The following is a 19,641-nucleotide window of genomic DNA, read 5'->3' as shown; positions in this document are numbered from 1 at the left end:
TGATTATTTATTTGGAATTTAACTTGAAGTATGAGTTGATAGTAAAAGAAAATTAACTAAAATTGTTCAACAGTTATTTTTAATAAAATTGTAACATCTAATAAAAGTTGAATGAATTTAAGAAAAGATAAATTTTTAAGCGACTTTAGCGACACGCTTGGAAAACTTTTATTTATATGGCACCTTGATGCGGTTTGTAGTCGCTAAAACTAACGAAGCAGTTCTCCAAATAAACCTCCCCCGAATTCGATCCCCAACATTCGTCTTGAGCCACTTGAAACGCGTTGCTTACACACTCTCCGCACTCGCACACTTCCAAGCCCCCCTCGCATTGTCCCATCGCGAACATCCCCTCATGTCGCTTTTCACAATACCTGACGCCACTACTAGTTACACATTTAGCGACCATTTCAAAAGCCGCATCCCTAACTTCTTGCAACCCCTCGATCCACGACCTCCTTTCGCCACATTTCTTGTGTTGCAAGTAATCATTTCGAACAATCAAATTCAAACCCCTGTTATTAGCCTTTACACTTTCATGTTCAGGTTGATCAGGTGTAGGCTCGGGTTCAGGCTCTAGACTAATAAAGCAGCCTTTGAGCTGGACCCGAGCCAGAGAACTTGAAGAACATTTTAATCTTGAAACAATGTTTACTATGCAATCATGGCAGTTGTCCACATTGAGGTCATAGTTGCACTGAAACTTACCTGACACTGTGACTATGTCATCGCCAGTGCTAGTTTGGTAAAACTTGGACTTTGTGGATTTCTCTACAAGCTCTTGCACGAGGGATGTCACCAAAGTGTCGGGAATGTGCGTTTCGTTTCGACATTTCTTGTAAACGAAGTCGGTATAGTGCGAAATTGATTCCGAGTTTGATGAAGTTAAGATTAGTAGTAACATGAAGTTGAGGAGAATCCATGGTGTAACATAAAGTGGTTTACTTGCTTGTGACATTATTGCAACAACAATGTGTACTAGACTGTTGTTTTGTGATGGGCAGGTTATGGTTGGAGTAGTTGATTATATTATGTTGAACTTTTCTCACCCAAGTCTAACTAATTAATGTATTGGATGACAAAAATGTTTGGTCAAGTTAAAGTAAAGGTGACGCCACTATAGCATTATGGCATTTTTTTTTATAAAAATTGTGTTATGATTAAATAAAAATAACCTTTAAGATGAGAAACATATAAATAACTAGAGTAATTATAATAATTCGCATAATCAACCGGATCCACCTAAACCTAAGAAATTTCCTCTAGACAGAATGAGGCTCTCGTTGAGAGATCCATTAGTGATTGGCCCACCCCTCCTGGCAAAGAAAGAAAGGCAGGTTCAAGCGATTGATCAAAAAAAGATTTCCTTCCCTTTTTTTATGACAGAGCAATTGAATGCAGCGGTGCAGGACTTCTTGCAATGAAAGAACCATCCCTTCCTTTTTGTTTTGTCCTGTCAGATAGAAAGAGGGACCCCAAAGAGCCTTCTTTACCACTTTAGGAGGCGGGGGTGAAGGGGGGGGGGGTTACACACTCTTTGTCGGAACGAGGAAGAACTGTTGACGTAAAACCCGCTTTTCCGCTCTTTCCCTCTCTTCTTTGCGACAAGCTTCGGAACCTAAGTCAGAGAGATGAGATCTCATTGAACGTGGGTCTCCAAAACCTGATGTCGTAGGTTTAAATCCTACAGAGCGTGATTCTGTTCTTGTTAGGTCTAATTAGAATTCAATAACTTTACTCATTTGAACATAATAATTTTATTTTATTTTTACGATGTAATTATTCTGGTTAAAAAGTATAAAAAGGATAATAATTTATTTATTTATATATTTAGTATATTAATTTTAATTTGTCTTGCTGTCCTACCTCATATAAATTAAACTTGAAATCCCTTTTTTATTTTGTTTTTTTTTTCATTTTTTTAAAAGTATTTTGTAATTGAAGCTTGTGGTTCTTATTTAAAAGCCTTCAAAACTTTAGAGGTTTAATAAAATTTAATTTAATTTTTAGGTTTTGAATGCAAAGAGTCGATATGTTTTGAAAGATTTATTTATTTATTTATTAAAATTCACTCTAACACTAATACATGAGATTCTGTTTAATATTTAATATATTTAAACTATTTAAAAATATAATAAATAATTTCTTGTTAGGATTAATATTATTCCAAAATAAAGATTTAGAAAAGATCGGAAAAAAGATAAGATTCCCTTAAACGCACTTTCCAATTTATATTCAAAGAATTAATTTTTAAATCTGTTATCAAATCCCATATTTATTTCTAATGCATACATAAACACAAAAATACGGTAAATTCAAAAATTAAAATCTTAATTTAAGTCATGTTTTCATTATAAAAATATTTATAGTTGGAACAGTCTACCTATATATAAACATTAATCTTTTGCTCCCAAAATTAAAGTTTCGATGATAATTACCTGTTTCCCACTTTCTTTTTCTTCACATCAATCCAAAAAAATATGATACGATAGCATATCGAATTTCAAGAAAAGTGGGTACTGAATACCGTACCGAATCTAAGATTTATGAAAAGGCGAAATTGGAACGGGATTTAAAGAAAAAATGGTTCATTGAACAAAGATGTTAAACGTTCATGACATCACTACCAGCGGTACCACAACGGTGGTGCAACTGCCACGAACACCGCAAACGCCATGGCCAAGAACATCATCATCACAAATGGATTTTAATGATTACTCATTAGTAGATTGATTTTGTGGGAATATTAAACTCTATTTGTATAGTTAATGGTTGTTATTGATTCTTTGGATGGTGGTGTTTGTGACGTTGCAGTTACATCATTATGGTGTATTGTTAGAGGTGATTTCATGAAAGCTTGACCTCTTCTATTCATTCTATTATGTGACTACAAGCTGCGGTTTCATGTCATCGGTAACAATTTTGTCAGTTGCCCGTCTTCTTCCAGTTACTCGTTTTCATATAACCCAAAATATAATATAAACAATTTAGATAATCAAGATTAGTTTTGTTCATGTTTGAGTAATAAGCCGCTTAAATTGTAAGTCAACTTGTTTAATTGAAAGTCAACGAGTCAAACAAGGTCAACCGCGAAAAATTTAAAACGAAACGAGTCAAGTTGCATAAGTTAACACGATTTTCAAATTTAGCGTCTTTTCACACGATTTTCAAATTTAGGAGCGTTCCGGTTGCCAAAAAAAAATAAATAAAAGCCAACCACGGGGACCATAACTGCGAAAAACACACCACGGGGTTGAATGCTTTGTTTCAGGTTTCACCACAGTAACCAAAACTACAAGATATAGAAAAAAGTATAATCCAAAAAATCCAAAAGCCTCATAAGAAACAAGATTTTAAAGATTCCACACACAAAAAAAATGATGTTTTTAAAAATAAAATGAACATATGCATGCAACAAGTCTATGAATCTATGATCATAATTCAAGTACATACTCTGCTTTCAATATTTCAACTACCGTTTGAAAATAACACTTACTAATATTGCTCTTAGATTTCTTCATCTTCAAAGGGATCTCGTTCAGGATAATCCCCAACCTGCATTAAATCCAAAACCATACGCCATTTAGAAAAAAACATTAAAGCTTAAAAACATATTTATAAAAATATATATAGACGACCATTGACTTTTAATAGTTCGAATGCATTAGATATACACTTTGGACGACTTTCAATATGTTTGGCTCGTTGCACCCGTTTGACCCGTTTTCTATCTGGCTATATTGTTTGCTTAACCCATTTGACCAGTTAGAGATGCAACATAACCCTAATGATCTAAAGTAAACGGGTCGAGTATGAAAACTAACCTTTACTTTATCTGGTCTAACCATGACCCCATGAAGTGGGGGACACTCAAAGAACCGCGTCCCTTTCACCCTGTCCACGTCGGCACGAGCAATTCAAATAAAAGTAAGATACGAAGAAAATGAGTCAAACGGGTCAACATGTTCCTAAACTATACTCAAAAGGTTTACAAAATACAAACTTGTAAACCATTTTTTCAGAAAAAGTGATTATCTCAAAATTACACTTTTATAATCATATTTAAAACATTAATTATATATGAAGTTTAAAAAACGAACAAAAAATTGTTGGCGGGTCAACTCAACCAGACCGGACTGTTTGACCCATACCTAAAAGCTACAAATTCTGAGCTGAACCAAAAATTCAATTTGTTAAAAAACCCACCGTTTTCCAACTCTGGTCATAAATGCTATAAAGATTTTATTATAAGAAAAAGGGTTAATAACACAGATTGTCCCATGTGGTTTAGGCAAAGTAACAGGTTTAGGTACTAAACATATATATAATACTAGTATTAACTTGTATATATATTATTTTTAACTCTGATCATGGGTATTTAGTGTTGATACCCTACTTTTTCCTTTTAAATAAAAAGATATGCTATATATTTACGATTTTGTATATAAAGAAAGGGAATGACATATACAAAAAAACTGTAATGGCAAAACCAAGCAAATTAAAGGGTAAGTGATCTCCAGTTTACTTACAAGCCATCATGTTTTCCCAATGGTTCATCGTATTGAATTCCAACCCAGAAGCCTGGTGCAAGACCTTCGGCTCGTCCCACAAACTTAACAACACCCCTTTTCTCCCCTGGTTCTACTTGACATCTATCTCCAACCTATACCAACACAAAATGTAAAAATTATAATGACTTGATATATAATTATAACAAAAACGATAACTTTTCAAAGACTGAGAAGTACTTTAAAAAAGGAACTTAGGAATCTTGTATTTGCAAGTTTCATCAGACTATAAAAAAAGATATTATGTTACTTCTGATGCCAAAAGTAAGATGATTAAATATGACAAAAGACAACATACCTTAATGTTTGCACAAATATCTTCCATATAATCATCAGTCATCTGTGCAACATGCGGAAATAATAAGTAAAAAGAACAGTCCCACCAAAAGTAAAAAAAAAAACCGCTGCGCTCTAAAATCAATTGGCTCACTTTAGATCCCTGAGCAGAAGCATTTCGAGGTCCAAGTTTCTCCTTAAACTTTCTATATGTGCCTACAAACATATAAGTTAATACGCTGACACTTTATGTAAAATGAGATTTTTTTTATTCTTCAAAACAAATACCATCAAGTTTGTCATATGCTTCATCAGAAATTGTGTATTTTTCCACCAGTGAAGTATCCTCGAGCCAACCACCAGATGTTACAGATGATGGATCAAGATCTACAATATGCAGGCGATATCTACAATAACAAAACGATAACATGGAAACAGTTCTTATCAAATATGAAAAAATATTGAAAAGAAGACTTGCAAACGAACCCGTCTAGTGGAGAATAAAATCCAAACGGTCGTGAATTATCCTTTACATCTGCTACTTTAGCACCAGTATCATCATATAGTTCAAGGCTCATTGAAGTGACAGCAGTACCACATTTTTTCCATAGTTTATCTTTAACAGCTTCTACTGTGCTCTGAGAAATATCATTGAAAAGAATAAATCATATCCAAACATTAGGGCTGTGCACAGTTCGGTTTGGGCTAAAAAACTGAACCAAAACCACAATTTCGGTTTTTAATCCTTGACAACTGTTCGGTTTCAGTTTTTAGGTTCGGTTTGGCCGTTTGAGCTTGAAAATTTGGGCCAAAAAAAGAGAGTTGGCCAACTTAATAAATTTGTGCCTAAATCATTTTGTTAATTAATAACTAATTGATTATTATACATTTGGGCTAAAATATTTGAGTTACATATTTATTAAATTTTTACAAACTACTAAAAATGAAAAACTATAAATTCGGTTAGGTTTTTTCGGTTTTTATTTCATGTAAAGCCAACACCGAACATTAAGTCTGCTTTTTTTTTTTACAAAAACTAACCATCGGTTTTGTTTCGGTTTGGTTTTTTTCGGTTTCTTGTACACCCCTATCAAATATTAAACAATTACGTTGATTTCTAAAGAATCTATACCAGTTTGATTCAAGTAAAGAATTCAAGAAACATGAGAAGCAAATAACATACCTCAAGTGAGAATCTAACATCAGAGGCGAATGTCTTGAGATTAGAATGAGTTACACGTAACAGGACTGAATCATCCGCTGGAAGTTGTAAGGAGGAAGCCATTGCTTCTTATCTGCAAAACAGGTAGACATGTCACGATAAGATGAAGCACAGTAAGACACGGTTACCTATGGTGCTAGACACGAACACAACACTATAACTAATCATGACATTTTTTCCAGACACCTGTTTAGAAACAGGTTACACGACACGAACTAAGAACATGATAAATAGTGAAAAAAAAATTGCCAAAAGTTGATTAAAGTCTTAAATGCATAATCCTTAGCATATTCGAAACAAAAATCCATAAGAGTCTAGAATTAATTTATAACATCCACTAAGTAGAGCATATATTTTTAACTTTTTTAAAAATTAATTTAAAAAAATATAAACAGGTCATTAACAGGTTAACAGGTGTTTAACCAGTTTAGACAAGTTATACTTGGTAATTGTATATTGTATTTGAATGTCTATGTACAAGATGAATATAGGGATATATAAAGGGATTACAACTGAAACCTACAGACCATCCATATCCCTTGACTCTACATATTCAGATCCCTTATAACTAAACATATTCTGTCTAATATTCCCCCGCAAGCTAAGGCCGGGAAGCGACCTGTAGCTTGGACCGTAATAGAAGAAATCTTTGTGAAGGCAGCGGCTTTGTGAATACATCAGCGATCTGATCATGTGTAGAAATAAACTGAACTGAGAGTTTCCCTTGTGCTACCTTTTCTCGAACAAAATGGAAATCAACTTCCACATGTTTGGTACGTGCATGAAAAACAGGATTCGCCGATAAGTAAGTAGCACCCAAATTATCACACCACAAAGTGGGGGCCGAGGCAATAGGAACACACAATTCCCGCAAGAGGGTTTCAAGCCAAGTGAGCTCAGCAACCGTATCTGCTAGGGCTTTATATTCAGATTCTGTTGATGACCGAGAGACAGTCTTTTGTTTTCTAGCAGACCAGGACACTAGATTGGAGCCAAGATATATTGCAAATCCCCCAGTGGATCGACGGTCATCTGGACAACCTGCCCAATCAGCATCAGAAAAGGCGCTGAGGGAGTTAAAAGTAGCATCCGTGTAAGCATGCAAGCGAGAACCAGACTTGTGTTGTAACAGAAGACCATAGACGGCTGTGCCCTGAAGGTAACGAAGGATTCGTTTAACTGCAGACCAGTGGTTATCAGTAGGCGAGTGCATAAACTGGCAGACTTTGTTGACTGCAAATGCGATATCCGGGTGTGAAAGAGTCACATATTGAAGTGCCCCAACTATCTGCCGGTATTTAACCGGATTATCAAATGGTGGACTATCACCAAGAGCCAAGTTAGCGGTGGTTGTGATGGGAGAGGGCACAGGTTTGGCATTAGATAGGCCCGCTCGATCGAGGAGTTCCATAATGTACTTCTTTTGGGAAAGAAGCATGTCAGCACCTTTGGGGCTGATTTCAATACCCAAAAAATAGGAAAGAGGGCCCATATCTTGAACAGCAAAAGACTTGCTAAGGCTGTGCACAACATTATCAATGGCTGTAGTGTTGTAACCTGTTAGAATAATGTCATCAACATACACCAGCATATATAAGAGGGTGCCTCGTGCCGAGTAAATAAAAAGAGATGGGTCAGTTTTGGACCCTTTAAACCGAGGGCATGTAAAGCCATGGAGAGGCGATGAAACCAAGCTCTCGGGGCCTGCTTGAGCCCGTACAAAGATTTATGAAGTAGGCATACATGATCTGGTTTGTGTGGATCAACAAAACCAGGTGGTTGCTGCAAGTAAACCTTTTCTTTGAGATCACCATGAAGAAACGCATTTTGCACATCTAACTGTCGGAGTGGCCATCGTCTGGTGACAGCGAGTGAAAGAACGACACGTATAGTTGTGGATTTCACAACTGGACTAAAGGTCTCGTGATAATCAATACCCGGTTGTTGGTGAAACCCCTTGGCAACAAGACGTGCTTTGTAGCGCTTTATGGCGCCAGTTTGGTCACGTTTTAATTTGTACACCCATTTGCAAGCAACTACATTAACATTGTGACCCCGAGGAACTAAGGTCCAGGTGCCATTCCTGATTAGGGCTGAGTACTCTTCAGCCATAGCATGACGCCATTTAGGATCTTTGTTAGCAATGGTAAATGAGGTGGGTTCGGTAACAGAACCAATAGGTATAGGTGTGAAAGGAATGAGCATTATATTTGGTGGTTTGTTTAGGGTTAGACCGAAGGTTTTTAGGACGAACACGAGGTTGAGAGGGCTGGTCAGAAGAGCAAACGGGAGACAGGGGCTGCTGGTCGGAAGAGGAGACAGGGGCTGCTGGTTTGGGACGCCTGCTGTATGTGCGAAACAGCAGAGATTGGGCTGTAAGAGATGGGTTTGCAGCTTCTGGTTGTATTTGGGCTTGAGGAGAGGGTGGTGGTGTGGAAGGGGCTGAAGTAGATTGGGTTGTTGGTGTGTGAGGAGGAGTTGTTTGGGCTGGAATGAATTGATTTGTAGGTATTGCAGCTAATGGAGAAAAATCAGTTGGGTAGGACGAAACATAGGGAGATTGAGTTGGTGTAGCTGGAGGGTCGGTGTGGGTGTGGGAAGTATGGAAAGGAAAGTTTGATTCGTTAAAACGAACGTGGCGAGCGATGTAGATGCGATCAGAAGTAGGATCAAAGCATCTATAGCCATGATGAGAGGTGCTATACCCAAGAAACACACAAGATGTGGAGCATAGTTCCATTTTGTGTTTGTTGTAAGGACGAAGATGAGGGTAACATTGACACCCAAAAACCCGAAGGAAAGAGAAATCAGGTTTATGATTGAACACCTGTTCAAAAGGAGAGGTGTTTTGAGTTTGTACGGGATGGCATTCGATTAATTAAGTAAACAGCGGTGTCGAAAGCGTAATGCCAAAAACGTTGTGGAACATTTGATTGGGCAAGTAAGGTTAAACCGGTTTCAACCACATGTCGATGACAACGCTCTACAAAACCGTTTTGTTCACTCGTATGTGGACAAGATAATCGATGGATGATACCGAGAAAGGAGAAAAACTGTGAAAGATTCCGAAATTCTCCTCCCCAATCGGTTTGAACGGATTTTAACTTAGTGTGGAATTGCCGTTCAACCATCGCTAGAAAACATTTAAAGGTGGCATACACATCAGATTTAAGTTTTAACGGGAAAATCCACATAAACCGGGAAAAATGATCAGCACCCAATAAAAAATAACGATGCCCATCAGAAGAGGTAACGGGAGCAGGTCCCCACACATCATAAAAAACTAAATCCAAAATACCATTGCTTTTATAAGTAGATGGTGACAGATGAAGTTTGGAAGATTTTCCAACTGGACATGAATTACAAAAAGAAACAGAACTCTTATTACAAAGAGGTAAACAGTACTTAGAAAGCATAAATTGTAAAAGGTCTTTATGTGGATGACCAAGTCTTTGATGCCATGTGGTGGAGGAAGCACGTGTGGTTGAAAAGGCAACTTTGTGAACATGCTCAACCCTAGGAAGACAAAAGGAGTATAGCCCACCATTACTTGGACCCGTGAGGAGGGTGGTGTGTGTAAATATGTCCTTCACAGCAAAAAAAGTAGAGTGAAATTCAAAAAACACATTATTATCATGGCAGAATTTTTGAACCGAAAGAAGTTTTTGTTTAATTTCGGGAACATGAAGAATATTTGTGAGAGAAAAAGTTTTGGTTGGTGAGTAAAAACGAGAGGAACCAATATGTAGAATGGGTAACCCCTTACCATTGCCAACATGAAGATTGTCTTCGCGATGATACGGTTGTGCACCATCAAAGTCGGAGAGATCTGGTGCAACATGATTGGTGGAACCCGTGTCAGGAAGCCAAGAGGATGATGCTTGTGAGCGGTAATCAGCAAAGTTGGCTGAAGGTTGTCTTCCCCTTAGTGTGGCAGGGTCACGGTTGGGGCATAGTGAAGGAACATGAGCAATACCACACCTGGTACATGTACCATAAACGGTGTTTTGGTTTGAAGCCCAAGAGAACTGGCCACGATTTCCTCCTCCCTAGTTACGGTTGGTGTTATAATTACCCCTACCGCGGCGATTGTATTGACCACGACCCCTATTTCCACCAGACCGATTAGAGTAAAAGGCCTGTGGGGATGGTGAAACCTGCTGAGTTGCGGGTTGTAGTGTAAGGTCAAGCTGACCAACTAGTTGTTGTAGTTGTTTAAGTGCTGATTGAGAGCGAGAGACACTAGTAGTGGAGGAGGCAGCAGATTCATGGTTGTTTGTAACAGCAGTGAACGCCTGAGCAGGAGAGATATCAGGTAGGGATTTCTTGACCATGTGATCATGGTCAGATAAAAGACCATGAAGTTCGGTAAATGCAGTTGGAAATTGACGAGTCAGAATAGTTGTTTTGAAACTGTTGTATTCTTCTCGAAGTCCTGATATCACAAGCAGGACAAGATCCTTTTCTTTCACAGGTTCTCCAATATTGGCCAAAGCATCTGCATATCCCTGGGCTCGGGTGAGATAGGCTGAGGAAGTTTCATCACCTTGCATCTGGATCTTAAGCAGTTGTGTTTTAAGAGTAAATTCTCTTGAGGAAGTATGAGGCGCATACACACGTTCAAGAGAGAGCCAAAGATCTCGTGAAGTACGTCCCTGAACATGCTAGAAGGACGCCTCAGAGATGGTAGATATGATCAGCATCCGAGCATCTGAACATGGGCATCATTGGCAGTCCATGTCGAGAAATTAGGGTTTGGATTGGAAGTTGGTTCATCTTTGTCTTTTCCAGAACTAGTGGCAGAACCTATATTTTCTGGTGGACACGGTATGTTTCCGTCCACATAACCAAACAGATTATTGGTAACCAAAAAGGGTTGGATCATGGTCTTCCAATAGCCATAGTTTGTTGGTGATAAGGTGAAACCAAACTTATGAGAATTATGGGCTGTTTTCTCAGTTGTGATAAACGCAGCAAGGAGAGCCATTGTTTGGCTGTGTCAGAAAACACGATGAGCCGGACTGTTGTGTCGGCGGTGGCGGCAGAGAGACTAGGCTCTGATACCAAGTAAAACTTGGTAATTGTATATTGTATTTGAATGTCTATGTACAAGATGAATATAGGGATATATAAAGGGATTACAACTGAAACCTACAGACCATCCATATCCCTTGACTCTACATATTCAGATCCCTTATGACTAAACATATTCTGTCTAATAAGACACGAATTTAGACATGCCTTAAACATGTCGACTTATTTAAAATACGAAACTTGATAAGCCCAAACCCAACTTGTTTAACTTCGTGTTGTTTCATGTGCCTAAACAGGTCCATGTCAGAAATTGCAAGCCCTAAATAAAACCATACCCAAGGTTTAATTTAGTGATTCATGTTCTCGTAAGCAATTCATAGAGATCAAGTCACAATACAGAATTCAATCGTTTCAGGGATACAAAAATGAATCTTTACTGGGATAAAAAACAATTTGGGTTCAAAATCATTTCATCGAACACTTGATGGGCACAGACTGAAAAAACTCAGTAGCAAACATATAAATTGAAACTCTGCACATTAAAGTGAAACCCAAAACCCAATTACAATACACAATTTGATCGTTTCGGGTATACAAAAGTGGATCTTTTTCCGGGATAATAAACAATTTGGGTTCAAAATAATTTCATCGAACAGTTGGCGTGCACACATTAAAAAACTCACTTTCAGCCATACGAATTGAAACCCTAAACCTTAAACCCAACTACGATATACATTCTGATCATTTCAGGATACAAAAAAATAAATCTTTTAGTCAATTTGGGTTCAAACTCATTTCATCGAACACTTGGTGTGCACACATTAAAAAACTCACTTTCAGCCATTCGAATTGAACCCGTAAACCCTAAACCTTAAACCCAATTACGATACACAATCTGATCATTTCAGGGATACACAAAAAATGGATCTTTTAGAAGATAATAAACAATCTGGGTTCAAATCATTTCGTCGAACACTTGGTGTGCATACATAAAAAAGGTCTATTAACAAAAATTTGAGTTGAAACTATGCACAGTGAATCTAACAAGTATCAAATGATAGATGAAGAAAGGAGTAATTGCTAACCGGCGTGTGATAGATTTGTGATCTGAAGAAACAATGGCAGTTGGTGACTAGCTTACTTTCCCCTTGTGTTTATATGTTATGATTGAAGTTGTAAATATATTATTATTATGAATATATATTATGATTAAGAAAATAGTTAGAACAGATTTGTTGTTATTATTATGTTTGTTTTTATAAGTATTCTTTGTTATTTTTTGTTCGTATTTGCTTATTTCTGATTATAAGACATTATAAGTATTTGCTGATTTACATTTTGTTGTTATTACTAGTTTTTTTTCTTATTCTGTTATAAATATTTGTTGTTATTATATATTGCTAATTTTGATTCTTTTGTTGTTATTATTAGGGTTTTCCTTTGTTATTATAAAACATTGCTTATGTAGATTAGTATTATTTTCTCCGTTCTCATTTTTGATAGATTGATATTGTCTACTACGTTCTCACGTTAAGATCATTTTGCACATAAACCTTTCCTTAAATATATATTTATAATAATATGTTGTGCATGATGTGATTCGGTTTAGTTTTAGGCTAAAATTAAACAAACTTAATCCATAATCATCTTCAATCAAGCGTGATATGTTTTGGTCAACTCTATGGCGATTTCTTTAACATGTAGATTGTGCACTCCTACATACAAGGATACGATGTAAAGTTAAACGCATATACATTTCCCCTGTAGTTTCAATAGTTTCTATCAATTTGTATCGAGAAATGTTTTTGCTATTGCATATTTAAGTTCATATGTGAAACCAATTAATTTTACGTCGCGCTATTAAAAAGTTGAATTTAAAGTATTTTTTCTTCAATAGAAATTGAAAAAAAAAATCATAAAAACTTGCTATATTCATTTTTCAATTGGCCAATAATATTGTTCCATTTATCTCACACTTATCATACTTTTATTTACCTTATTAGTTATTAATAAACTTATCATACTTTTAGTTACCTTATGATTCAGATTTATGTTGATAACATAGATATCATTAAATACACATAAAACTTATATAATAAAATTTTATATTATAAAAGATATAATATTTACAAGCTAAATAAAACAAGTTCATATCTTATATTATAATCATGCAGTAGATGATAAATACAAAAACTAATCAAATACTATATCTTATGTACATAAAATTCAGACAATTAAGTGATAATTATATGTTTTTCTGGTTTATCTCTATTACCAAGCTTTATTATTCTTACGTATATATAACAATACAACCCATGCAAGTTTTAATCACATTAATCCTTTGGTCTGAAAACATGAACACTAAAAGTGAAACATTGTTTTGGCTCTCTGCCGTTGTGGTTGTGGTTGTGGTTGTTGGGTTTCTATGAATATTTTATACTAAGTTAACCATTTAACTAGTCACAATTAAGGCGGAAGCGTGATATTTACAAACTAAACATATGTATCCATGTGTTTATATATGTATATATTACAAGTTTATATAAGATATGTTCATGAACAACCTAGTTTATTCATGTCATAAGATTACCAATAATCTATTTATTAGAAACCCGAAGCAAGGATCAAATGATACGGAAAAACTAAACTATCAAAACTATAAACACTTACATTCTTAACCTTTTAAGAGTGTAGTTGTTGTTGAAGAAGATGATGATGTTGATGCTAGACTTTCAAAGGAAAATCCTCAAACGGAAGATACCCCGAGCCTCCAACACACACCGAGCTATGTTAGGGAGCTTGAACACCAAAACCGAGACCCGAGCCTCTTCCTTTTATCTTGGCCGAAAACAAGAAGAAAGAAAAGAAAGAGTTGTGTGGTTTTTTGTAACTTGAAAGTATCTTGATCTTGATCTTTATAAAATCATTCAATCATGTCATACATGGTGTTAGGTCTTTTAGTCAAGTAACCAATACTCAACCTATACCAAATCCATGACAAAATATTGACCAAAATCATGGGGTGTGGGGCCCACCCAAAACCGGCCCCAAAATTATATATATATATATATATTTTTATTTTATACTTTATAAAATATATAAACACCCCATCTTTTATAAACCATTTTACAAAAGAACATATAGTTAAATAATCATTCCAATAATAATTATTTGAATAAATAAATTAACCAATTAATTTATTTAACACTTTCAAGAAAGTATTCAGAAATCCGATTTTCTGAATGTGTCGTGTTCTGTATTTGTCTTATAGATCTTATCTTAACAAATACATAATTGGTGTGTGTCTAACTCGTTATTGGGTATGACCCGACTTGGATCAAACACACCTAGCCACATTAACCTAATTATGTGTCTCGGGCATACGATATTCCAACAATCTCCCACTTGCACGAGACTCATAGGAAGTTAATGCTAATGGTGAATACCGCCTAACAACAGGTCACCACCCCTAGTGTGTTTGACTAAGTGCCATTCAATAACATCATCCCCTTCAAGTCCATACTTGATATGATATAGGTAAGTCTTATCATTACATCCCTTTGTTACTAGATGTCATGTCAAATCGAAAAGACACAGAGTGATCATTCTCTCAATGATTTAACTTAACAGGCCTTAGACATCTAAACTCTCAACACATAAGAGGAACAAATCCCATCTTGACTGCATACATCCTCGTTGACATCTCATATGATATCTGAGCTCTTTCTTACACGTCATCGTGTTACCGAAATAACAAAGAAGAGAGTCAAGTTATCAGACTTGATGAAAAACCAGATCCAATATGCATCTCAGGTCAAAGGACACAATGATACTCGCCTTTACTCAAGGATTACTTATGATCAGTTGCACTAACTCCATGCAGTGATCCTTGAGAGCGGATCATGTCCAATATTTGTATCCCACAAATATCTATGAACCTTGGTGGCAAACCTATGCCCTATATTCATCACATGAATATCAACCAATCCGGGTTCATAATAGTCTTTCCTTCATACTTGTTCCCACAAGCATGATCGACTACGGACTTTTAGAACAACATAAGTCATTCATGGATTAAACATGCAAATATAGAACATAACTCATTGAAAAATTAAAATATAATTAATTTTCATGAGATACCCATTACATTCGTTCTTATACAAACACTAAATTCAGATTAAATCCACTCACTAGAATACCGAAGTCCTAATGCACAAACATGACCCTCATGCTTTGGCCTATCGAGGAGCTTCGTGAGTGGGTCCGCAATATTTTGATCGGTATGAACTTTATGAATACATATCTTTCTCTTTTCAACTTCATCCCTTATGTAGTTGAATCTGCGCTCAATGTGCCTCGTTTTCTGATGAGCACGAGGCTCCTTGATCTGTGCAATAGCACCCTCATTGTCACAGAATATCTCTAGGGGCTCCTGAATGGTAGAGATAATCCCTAGATCCATGATGAACTTTTTCATCCATGCAGCCTCTTGGGCTGCCATTGAAGCGGCGATGTACTCAGATTCTGTAGTGGATAACGCGACAACATCCTGCTTCGAACTCTTCCAAGAGACAGCGCCTCCATTCAAAATGAAGACATATCCCGACTGTGACCGAGAATCATCTCGGTCAGTTTGGAAACTCGCATCCACGTAACCCTTTACGACGAGTTCCTCCTCACCAGACCCATATATTAAAAACATATCCTTAGTCCTTCTAAGGTATTTTAATATATTCTTGACAGCCATCCAATGACTATCACCTGGGTTGTGCTGGTATCTACTCATTATGCTTAAAGCATACGAGACGTCCGGTCTAGTGCACATCATTGCATACATAATAGATCCTATTGCCGAAGCATAAGGAACATGCTTCATCCTATCCTGCTCTTCCTTAGAGCTAGGACTTTGGGATGAGCTTAACACGGTTCCTCTAGGAATAGGTACCAAACCTTTCTTAGAGTTTTCCATCCTGAACCTTTTCAGGATTTTATCAATGTATGCACTTTGATTGAGTCCGATCAATTTCCTTTGTCTATCCCTATAGACCTTTATTCCCAAGATATATGTCGCTTCTCCAAGATCCTTAATTGAGAAACGACTACTTAACCACGCTTTAACGTTTTCCATACTTGGTATATCATTTCCAAATAAAAGTATATCATCGACATACAAAATAAGGAACATGACTATACTCCCACTAGCCCATTTATACACACACGCCTCATCACCGTTTTGGACGAAACCAAACGCTTTGATTTCTTCATTAAAACGATGATTCCACATCCGTGATGCTTGTTTCAACCCGTAGATTGATTTCCTTAACTTACATACTTTATCAGGATTAGATGGATCGACAAAACCTTCAGGTTGAACCATATGGACATCTTCCTCAAGATATCCATTAAGAAAAGCGGTCTTGACATCCATTTGCCATATCTCATAATCAAAATGAGCTGCAATGGCAAATAATATCCTGATCGACTTAAGCATCGCGACCGGCGAAAAGGTTTCATCATAATCAATCCCTTGAGTTTGCGTGAAACCTTTTGCTACAAGTCGTGCTTTGTAAGTATCTAAATTTCCATGCATATCGGTCTTCTTCTTGAAGACCCACTTACATCCAACCATTTTGGAGTTAAGTGGACGATCAACCAATTCCCAAACTTGGTTATCGTGCATGGATTGCATCTCGGCGCTCATGGCTTCAAGCCACTTGTCACAATCAGGTTGTGACATAGCATCTTTGTAGGAGATCGGTTCATCCGAATCGACCAAGTAGCAATCATCCACGAGAAATCCATATTTCTTGGGAGGTCGACTAATCCTACTAGATCTGCGAGCAACGTGTGTATGATCAACCATTTGATCACCTTCAACATCCTCGTGTTGAAAACTAGTATCGACCAACTGTGTATCATCCAGTGATTCTTGAACCTCTTCAAGTTCCACTCTCTTTTCACTAGGTCCTTCCATAAGGAACTTAGTTTCTAAGAAGTATCCTTTGCGTGAAACAAACACCTTTTGTTCACTAGGATCATAGAATATATATCCTATATCATCCTTTGGGTATCCTATGAAGATACACCTGATGGATCGAGCCTCAAGCTTATTTGGGGTGTCACGTTTAACATAAACTATGCATCCCCATACCCTTAAATATGAAAAGAATGGAACCTTTCCATGCCACACTTCATAGGGTATTCGATCCACCTTTTTGGTCGGGGCCATATTCAAAATACGAGCCGCTGTAAGTAGCGCATATCCCCAAAATGATGGCGGTAGTGAGCTTCGTGCCATCATTGATCGAACCATGTCCAACAGTGTTCTATTCCTCCTCTCGGATACTCCGTTATGTTGAGGAGTTCCAGGAGGAGTGAGCTGTGAAATAATTCCACAATCTCTAAGATGACATTGAAAAGCTTCACTTAGGTATTCGCCTCCTCTATCGGAGCGGAGTACCTTGATTGTTCGGTCGAGCTGATTTTGTACTTCATTTTGAAATTCCTTGAACATTTCAAAGGCTTCATGTTTGTGTTTCATTAGATACACATACCCATATCGACTAAAATCGTCGGTAAAGGTAATGAAGTACCTTTCACTATTCCTACAAGTGGGCTTGAGAGGTCCGCATACATCCGTATGTATGATACCTAACAAGTCCTTAGCCCTTTCATTTGTACCTTTAAAAGGTTCTTTGGTCATCTTGCCTTGAATACAAGATTCACACTCATCAAACGAACCTAACTCATTTGTTTTCAAAAGACCATTCTTTTGGAGAGTATTTACACGATTCTTGTTTATGTGTCCAAGACGACAATGCCAAATGTAGGAATCACTCAAATCCTTTTTGAGTCTTTTAGTGGAAGTTTGATATAATGAGCTATTTGAGGTATTGTCATGAACCAATTCATAAATACCGTTGTTTGGTACAGCTTTAAAATAAAAGATACCATTAGATGATACATGCATTTCTGATTTTACAAATTTAAAGTCAAAGTTACATTGTCTAAGAAGGTGCACAGAAATAATGTTCCTAGTCAAACTAGGAGCATACAAAACATTTCTCAAAACAACTTCCAAACCACTTGGAAGCGATAAAGTGAAGTCTCCTCTAGCGACCACGTGCACCCTTGCACCGTTGCCCATGAAAAGACTCACTTCGCCCTTCTTTAAGTCTTCATTCCTTTTGAACCCCTGCAACCAATTGCAAATATGAGTTCCACATCCGGTATCCAATACCCATGTGTTAGAAGAAATAAGATTTAGCTCAATATTAATCATAAAGACATTACCCGAGGCATGCCCCGCATTCCTCTTGTCTCTTAGCTCTTTTAGGTAGACCGGGCAATTGCGTTTCCAATGTCCGGTCTCCCCACAACCAAAACAAGGATCATCCTTATGACCCCTCGGTTCCACAACCTTTTGTTTCTTTGCCATAACCGGTGATTTGCCCTTACCCTTAAGATGCATAGGAGGACCCTTTCTTTTTGCTACCTTAGCCTTAGGATTGGGTTGAGATCGATTCTTGGATTTACCTTCATTGATCGCAAACATGGGTAAAACCCTTTTACCCATGCTCGCCTCGGCTGTTTTAAGCATTGAGTGAAGTTCTCCAATGTTTTTGTCCCACCCGTTCATGTTATAATTTAACACGAAAGTGTCGAACCTTTTCGACAAAGAGTTAAGGATCAAATCCGTAGCTAACTCTTTTGAGATGGGACAATTGAGCTTGGCGAGGCGATCAATGTAACTTTTCATCTTAAGCACATAAGTTGAAACTGGTTGATTATCATCCATTCTACATGCATGCAAGGCTCGAACCGTTTCGAACCTTTCAACTCTTGATTGCTTAAGGAACATTTCCTTAAGTTGAGTAATCATGTCGTACGCATTATGGTTTTCGAAATCCTTTTGGATTTCGGGAACCATAGTCGCCAACATGAGGCATGACACTTGAATGGAATCTTCCGTGTGTTGGACCCAATTCATATATTCGACCTCACTTCCCTCTTCCGGTTCATTGGGGATAGGTGTTTCCAAAACATGATATAATTTTTCTTGTTTTAGAACAATCCTTAAATTTCGGAACCAATCCGAAAAGTTATTGTGGTTAAGACGGTCTTTAGCGAGAATAGATCGGAGAGATACATTTTGGACGTTAGGGATTATGTTGTCGTCGACGTGTGCGGCCATCTGCAGAATTTTAATTAAGTTCATTTTAGTGTTTTACCTTTTTAATTATTAATACCCTTTTATATATACCAAATATAATTAATAATTAAAATCTAGAATCCAACGATAAACCCGACTCCGGTTAGGTGACCTTTTTCCCATTGTCGGTTTATCAAGGTAGTTATTCATAACAATTGCAAACCCTTTTGCAACTTCTAGAGTTTATGGGACCGGTTCGAAATCATATTTCGTGTCGGCATGTTTATCCCATCAACACCTATTAGACCCCATGCTTGGGTGACCCTCTTCACATGGTTCTAATTTAAGTCGTCCTACTTGTATCAACTTGTAATATTAACATACAAACG

At 37.0% G+C, this 19,641-nt stretch overlaps 2 protein-coding genes across 2 annotated transcripts; both read right to left on the bottom strand.

Annotated features, from left to right (window-relative positions):
• Positions 1-172: 172 nt before the first annotated feature.
• LOC143569370 (plasmodesmata-located protein 2-like) lies at positions 173-965 on the bottom strand. Its single transcript, XM_077055301.1, has one exon. It carries the CDS (start codon positions 956-958, stop codon positions 173-175), a length of 786 nt encoding a protein of 261 aa, XP_076911416.1. The 5' UTR covers positions 959-965.
• A 2,410-nt stretch (positions 966-3,375) lies between these two features.
• LOC143569369 (tubulin-folding cofactor B-like) lies at positions 3,376-6,145 on the bottom strand. Its single transcript, XM_077055300.1, has 8 exons — positions 6,028-6,145; positions 5,331-5,482; positions 5,133-5,251; positions 4,999-5,060; positions 4,867-4,908; positions 4,530-4,663; positions 3,825-3,894; positions 3,376-3,555 (listed from the first exon to the last, which is right to left on the bottom strand). Exons 1-8 carry the CDS (start codon positions 6,127-6,129, stop codon positions 3,508-3,510), a joined length of 729 nt encoding a protein of 242 aa, XP_076911415.1. The 5' UTR covers positions 6,130-6,145; the 3' UTR covers positions 3,376-3,507.
• Between the last annotated feature and the right edge of the window lie 13,496 nt (positions 6,146-19,641).

Source organism: Bidens hawaiensis, unplaced genomic scaffold (assembly GCF_021521415.1).
Source record: "Bidens hawaiensis isolate Kalapana, Puna unplaced genomic scaffold, B.hawaiensis_p1.1 tig00024462_1, whole genome shotgun sequence".
Lineage (NCBI taxonomy): Eukaryota > Viridiplantae > Streptophyta > Magnoliopsida > Asterales > Asteraceae > Bidens > Bidens hawaiensis.
This window is presented reverse-complemented; position numbering and strand designations above follow the sequence as displayed.

Coding starts and splice junctions, on each gene's coding strand:
- LOC143569369 (XM_077055300.1), bottom strand. CDS start 6,129: ATGGCTTCCTCCTTACAACTTCCAGCGGATGATTCAGTCCTGTTACGT. Junction 5,061..5,132: donor AGCATATGACAAACTTGATG/GTATTTGTTTTG, acceptor ATATGTTTGTAG/GCACATATAGAAAGTTTAAG. Junction 4,664..4,866: donor ATATTTGTGCAAACATTAAG/GTATGTTGTCTT, acceptor GTGTTGGTATAG/GTTGGAGATAGATGTCAAGT.
- LOC143569370 (XM_077055301.1), bottom strand. CDS start 958: ATGTCACAAGCAAGTAAACCACTTTATGTTACACCATGGATTCTCCTC.